This window comes from Fukomys damarensis, unplaced genomic scaffold, assembly GCF_012274545.1.
Source record: "Fukomys damarensis isolate Sample0158 unplaced genomic scaffold, DMR_v1.0_HiC HiC_scaffold_36, whole genome shotgun sequence".
NCBI classification, from domain to species: Eukaryota; Metazoa; Chordata; class Mammalia; order Rodentia; family Bathyergidae; genus Fukomys; species Fukomys damarensis.
The window spans coordinates 43,710,280-43,716,370 of NW_022900948.1; the positions used below are offsets into that span (position 1 = coordinate 43,710,280).

General features: G+C 48.9%; 1 protein-coding gene across 7 annotated transcripts in view; it reads left to right on the plus strand.

Moving 5' to 3' along the window:
- Odf2 (outer dense fiber of sperm tails 2) overlaps window positions 1–6,091 on the plus strand; it is a 29,592-nt gene that overhangs the window by 1,470 nt on the left and 22,031 nt on the right. For 2 of the 7 annotated variants that reach the window (XM_019207896.2, XM_019207897.2), the window contains exons 3-4: window positions 1,114–1,204; window positions 2,746–2,871. In XM_019207896.2, the coding sequence (XP_019063441.1) occupies window positions 1,114–1,204; window positions 2,746–2,871 (217 nt within the window). Of the gene's footprint in view, window positions 1–1,113; window positions 1,205–2,331; window positions 2,486–2,745; window positions 2,872–6,091 lie in introns of those variants that run through there. The other 5 variants (XM_019207900.2, XM_019207901.2, XM_019207898.2 and 2 more) reach the window with 4 other exon arrangements.

Consider the following 6,091-nt stretch of genomic DNA (forward strand, 5'->3'; position numbering starts at 1 on the left):
CCAGTATTGAACTCAAGACCTTGTGCTTGCCAGGTAGGCACGGCACCACTAAGCTACATCCCCAGCCCTACACCTTGCTTTTTTGAGATGAGATTTCCCTGTGTAGCCCAGGCTGACCTCAAACTTGTGGCTATCCTCCTGCCTCACTCCAGAGTGCTGGGGTGACAGGCATGCACTGCTCAGTTATTTTGGTGTTGCATTATTTTCCCCAACTATGTGTGGAAGGCCAAGGTGTTATTTGGGACTGCCAGGAAGCAATAGGGTGAATCAGGTAATCATTTCAAGTCCCTTCCCAGGCAAGAATTGTTGGATGTACTACCAGATTTTAGGGCAGGTCCCACTTTTGCTGTCTGTGAATCTGGCGATGGGGCTGTTTCGTGTACAAGCAGGGGGATTACACATGGCATTAAAACTTGTTCCTGTTTCTTAGGTACTTCATGGAATATTTTGGGAAGTATGTTTTGTCTTCTTAACTGAATATTCAAACATTAATTTGGATGACAGTGACTGAGCTGAACGCTTTTTTTTTTTTGTACTGGGGATTGAACTCAAGACCTTCACACTGAGCTTGTCCCTAGCCCTTTTATCTTTAATTTTGAGAGAGTCTTACTAAGTCACCCTGTTGCCTAGATTGGGCTCAAATTTGTCATCTTCCCGCCTGAGCCTCCCAAAGTGCTGGGATTAGAGGCAGGTGACAAGGCCCAACTACTTAGTTACACATTTTAATGACTTCCTCAGTCTTGAAGGGGATTGAATTCTGCCTTTAGTCAGTCACTTCCTGATCTTTCTCCAGAGCTAGCTCTGCCCCAGGTGCCGTCCTGGATGGGAACTGTCAATCTTGTCCACAGGGTTCCTTAGCTGCTTCTCAGGTACAGCCTGACAGGATGATACCCAAGCTCTGCTGCGAAAGCTTGCGATCTTTGCGATGGGTGGCGGGTGACCAGGCCAGTTGTGGCAGTGTCCACCCCGTCACGGGCAGTGTGTACCTGAGCCCCGGACCGCTGCTTCTCCTGGCTGGGACCCCACCAGCCCACGTGCAGAGTGCAGTCCTGCAGAGTGAGGCGTGTGGAGCCCAGGGTTCCACTTGTAATCTGGTTCTGTTTCCCGGTGCAGGTTTCCATCGTGCGGGAAGAACGGAGTAACAACTCTCACGCAGAAAAAAGTCTTGAGAACACCTTGTGGCCCACCCAGTGTAACTGTGACGGTAGGTGACGTGCATGCGGGGCACCCTCCCTGGCCTGTGACCCCACTGGGAACGCCTCTGTGCACGTCCTTGGCACTACCGTGGCCACAGCGCTCTATACTGTGCTGTTATGCATGTCTTACTCTTTCTTGCTGCTACCGCCTTTTTTTTTTTTTTTTTTTTGCCTGTCTGTAGGCTGCCATCAGTGAGAAGGTTGTCTAAACATTATCCTTCCTGGCAAATGCCAAAATTTTTAGAATTCAGAAAAAAAAAGAGATTTTACAAGTTGGGTATGGTAGTGTGTGCCTATCGTCTCAGCCCGCAGGAGGCTGAGGCAGGAGAATCGCCATGAGTTCGAGGCTAGCCTGGGCTATGTGATAAGTTCATGGCCAGTGTGAACTACATCGTGAGACCCTGTTTCAAAATACGGAGGAAAAAGTGGGGGGCAGGGACTTAGCTCAGCGGTTCGGTGGCCTGCCTTGCAAGTTCAAGGACCTGAGTTCAATCCCCCGTACCAAAAACAAACAAACAAACAAGAATTAAACATTTTGAAAAGGAGAAAGGTAGAGGCTAGGAGCTGGTGGTGGGTGAGGGACGTATAGCTGGGGTTCTGTCCCATCATGGTGTCCTTGTTTTGCTTTGCGGTCCTGGGCATGGAACCTGGGGCCCACCCATGGTAGGCAGGTGCTGGAACACTGGGCTGCACCTGCAGCCCTTCATGGTTTCTTTAGAATCTGCACAACCTTCTCATCCTTGCCTTTCTGCCTGCTTTCTGTTTCCTGTCCTTTACCTGCTCGTACTTGGATTGATGCTGCACTCTAACCAGTCTGTGTCCCACGCTAATCTGCACGTGCAGCTGATTGAGGCCCTTGTATAGAAGGCCACTCCTGCGTGCCAGCCTCATACCCTAAATCCAAGGGGAGCTCTGCAACTGCTGGGCGCCTGGATGGAGTTTCGCTCTGAGGCCGGACACGGTGCTCCCTGGTGTCTCCAGCAGGGATGCCTGCGGGAGCCTGCTGAGCAGTACTCCTGCCTTGCCCTGCCTGCATGCCATGGTCGGCTCCTGTCCTGCTTGCTTGGTGGCCAGGCTTTCAGGGGGCGGCGGAGGCTGTGAGCTCTGTGTTCATGCTCAGTTTACTCGTCCACAGATCAGCCTTTTTTGTGTTGCCCTCCCCCGCCTGCCAGACGTGAGCCATGAGGGACCGCTCTTCAACTCCCCCCTTACATGTTCACGTGGATGAGAACACCCCCGTCCACGTCCACATAAAAAAACTCTCCAAACCAACAGCTGCCAGCAGCCAGGTAGGAGCACGCAGCGGGGCGAGGCGACCGCAGTGGCCATGCGATTCCTCCCGCACAGCCTGCCCGCCTCTGGCTCCTGAGCTTTGGGAGAAGGAGGCCGCCTGCCTGCTTGGAAGGTAGGCACCTGTCGCCTGTCGTCCAGCGGAGGCTGCAGCGGCCTCAATCAGCAGAGGCGGCCGTGCAAGAGCTGGAGGCGATGCCGCCGAGGTGACCCCACGGCACACGGGGAAGGTGACCCCGCCTCTGTCCCTCTTCCGCAGAAATCTCATAAGCGTGGAATGAAAGGGGACACCGTGAATGTGCGGCGGAGTGTCCGGGTGAAAACCAAGGTACCTTGGATCCCCCCTGGAAAGTCATCCGCCCGGCATGTGGGATGCCAGTGGGAGGTAGGCTCAATGCTGTGCGGCTTTCTTCTCGGCCGGGGCAGGTTCTGTCGGGCCTCGGACTCGGCGCAGGTCAGGGCTGGCCCTGCTCATAGGCCCCTTCACCAAGCGCCCGGGAGGCCTGAAAGCACAACTCTTCCCATGTCCACAGAGCGCTGCCTGGGGTAGGTCCTGGCCCCGCAGTGTAGAGAGGAGAGGTCCGGGGAGGAGAAGGCGGCGGGGCTGGAGGTGGGTCCTAGCTCCAGCCACTGCCTCAAACGGGGAACCGCCCGCGTGTCTGACGTAAAGATATCAATCACCCCTGGAGGAGGAGAACGTAGGGCTACCCCTAGGCTCCACCGTGATCTGGTCCTGGGGAATCACCTTCAGTATTACAGTAGGAACGGCCAAGAGCAGCACTATCTTTCTTTTTGGCCACACCTTGACATACTTTGTCTGTCCACAAACAAACCTATCCGCGCACTCCGTCTTTTCATTTATCCGTCCACCCACCCGTCTGTCCTTTTACTCTCGTCCATCCACTGCTCCTCCACCCACCCGCCATCCATGCAGTAGTAATTCATGCAGTCTACGTTTGTTGAGTTGTTCAGGCCCTCTTGCCTCCTGATGCTTTCTAGTCAGTTGCAATGAAGAAACTCAGGAAGACAAGGCTAAAAGCCTTTGGCCATATTTGGACAAAGATCTCATTTTCAGGACGGTGTGAAATGACAATTCCTGATCTATTTTGAAAGTTCAGCCTTTTGGGGAAGGGGATTTTTTTTTTTTTTTTTTTTTTTTTTTGAGACAAGGTCTTGCTATCCAGTTCAGGCTGCCCTTGAGCTCACTATGTAGCCCAAGGTGGCCTCAGATTTCCAGCCATGGTCCTGCCTCAGCCTGCTAAGTTGCTGGGTTACAGGTGTGCTCCATCACACCTGGCTTCTTTCTGGTTTTCTGGTTTTGTTAGTTCAGGCTGTCTTTGAACTCAAGGTAATCCTCCTCCTTCCTGGGCTGCCTGAGTGCTGGGATTACAGGCATGTGCTACCATATGCTAAGGGTCTTTTTTTCTTTCTTTCTTTTTTTTGTTTTTGTAGTTCATCACTTTTAAAATTAGAAATCCAAAACAAAAGTCATTCTGACATTTGTAGTTATACCTTATGGTTTTAACTTCTCGTTTACCCATTTTTCCCTAAGATGCAAAGGGACTACTGTACGTGTTATTCTTAGGAATAACTGACTGACTAGTACAAGAAAATACAGGAAGCCAGGCATGATGGTGCGTGCCTATAATCCCAGCATTTGAGAGGCTGAGGCAAGAAGATCACAGATCAAATCGTGTCTGGGACACTTAGCAAGAGCCTGTCTCAAACTAAAAAAATAAAACGAAACAGGAGTAATAGCTCAGTGCCGTGGTCCATGGTTCAGTCCCCACTATTGGCAGGTGATGGGCACAAGAAAGATTGGCATTTGAGGCTGGGGGTGTTGTTCGGTGGTAGAGATTGTACTTAGCATGTGCTAGGCCCCACATTCAATTCTCAGCAACACCCCCTCCAAAAAAAGAGAAGTTGAAATAAAAATGCTCTTTTTTTTTTTTCTTTTTTTCTTTTTTTTTTTTATACCAGGGATCGAACTTGGGACCTTGTGCTTGTGAGGCAGGCAGTAGAATCACTGAGCTACATCCCCGGCCCTGATATGTCAATTTTAAGCATTAGTATTTATTTTATTTCGGTTGTGGATGTAGCTGACTGGTGCCATGCCTACTGGCGAGCACAAGGTCCTGAGTTCCATCCCTGTTTACAAAAATACAGACACACACACACACACACACACACACACGGTTTTATTATTTTAAAGTATTTTATTTTATTTAAAATATTTTTTTGCTGTACCAGAGATGAAACTCAGGGCCTTATACTTGCGAGGCAGGTGGTGGAACCACTGAGCTATAAATCCCTGGCCCCTAAAAATATTTATTTTAAAAGAAACAATGAGCTATCATTTCTATTGAAAAAAAATTTGAGGGGGTTGGCTTTTTGAGATAGATTCTCCTTCTGTAGTTCAGGCTGGTGTTGGACTCACTATATGGCCCAAGCTGGCCTCAGACTCACAGCAATTCTCCTGCCTCAGCCTCCATGCCCAACTTCAAGAACCTTTTTAGACTTTGTGTGTGCGTGTGTGGTACTGTGGATTGAACACGACTTCACACATGCTAGGTAGGACAGAGGTCCACATTGAGTTGTGATCCCCCTGTCTCAGCCTCCCAGGTAGCTGGGATTACAAGCATGAAACACCATGCCCAGCTCTTTAGATTTTTTTTTTTTTTTTTTGGTACCAGGGATCGAACTCGGGTCCTTGTGCTTGCAAGGCAGGCAGTGGAACCACTGAGCTAAATCCCCAGCCCCATTTTTAGATATTTTTGATGGGAATCTGAAGCTGATTTGGCTGTTCTCAAGGTGTTTATCTAGTCTAACATCATCTGTCCAAACATTAATTTTATAGGTTTATATCTGGGAATTTATCCTAAAAGTACTGCAGAAGAGTACTGGAATCTCTCTTCCCTTTTCCCTCTTTTTTCTCTCTTTTTCTTTTTTTTCTGGTTCCAGGGATCTAACTCAGGACCTTGCACTTGCAAGGCAGGTGCGATACCACTGATCTAAATGCCCGGCCCTTTTGTTTGGTTTTTTGAGATACACTTGCTGTGTAGTTCACGCTGGCCTTGAACTCACTATGTAACCCAGGGCAGACTTGAATTCATGGTGATCTTCCTGCCTCTGCCTCCTGAGTGCTGGAATTACAAGCTCACATCACCACACCTGGCTCATGAGATCTCTTTACAAATTGTTTACTCTTTTTTTTTTTTTTTTTTGGGGTACGGGGATTGAACTCAGGTCTTTGTGTTTGCAAGGCAGGCCACCAAACCACTAAGCTAAATCCCCAGCCCTGTTTACTTTTTATTATTTATACATAACAGAAAAATATTGGTAGCAATCTAAATGTCTTTGGGGGGGGTCTTTGTTCAAGTGTAATAGATAAATACACAGAGCACCACAAAGCCATACAGACAGATAGTAGAGATGGATATTGGTTCATGAGAAACATGAGGATACATCCTATGTAGAACCTGGTCCTGTCTATATAGAAAAGCGCATTCTCAGGCTGGGGATTTAGCTCAGTGGTTCCGACACCTGCCTTGCAAGCACAAGGACCCAAGTTCAATCCCTGGTACCAAAAAAAAAAAAAAAAAAAA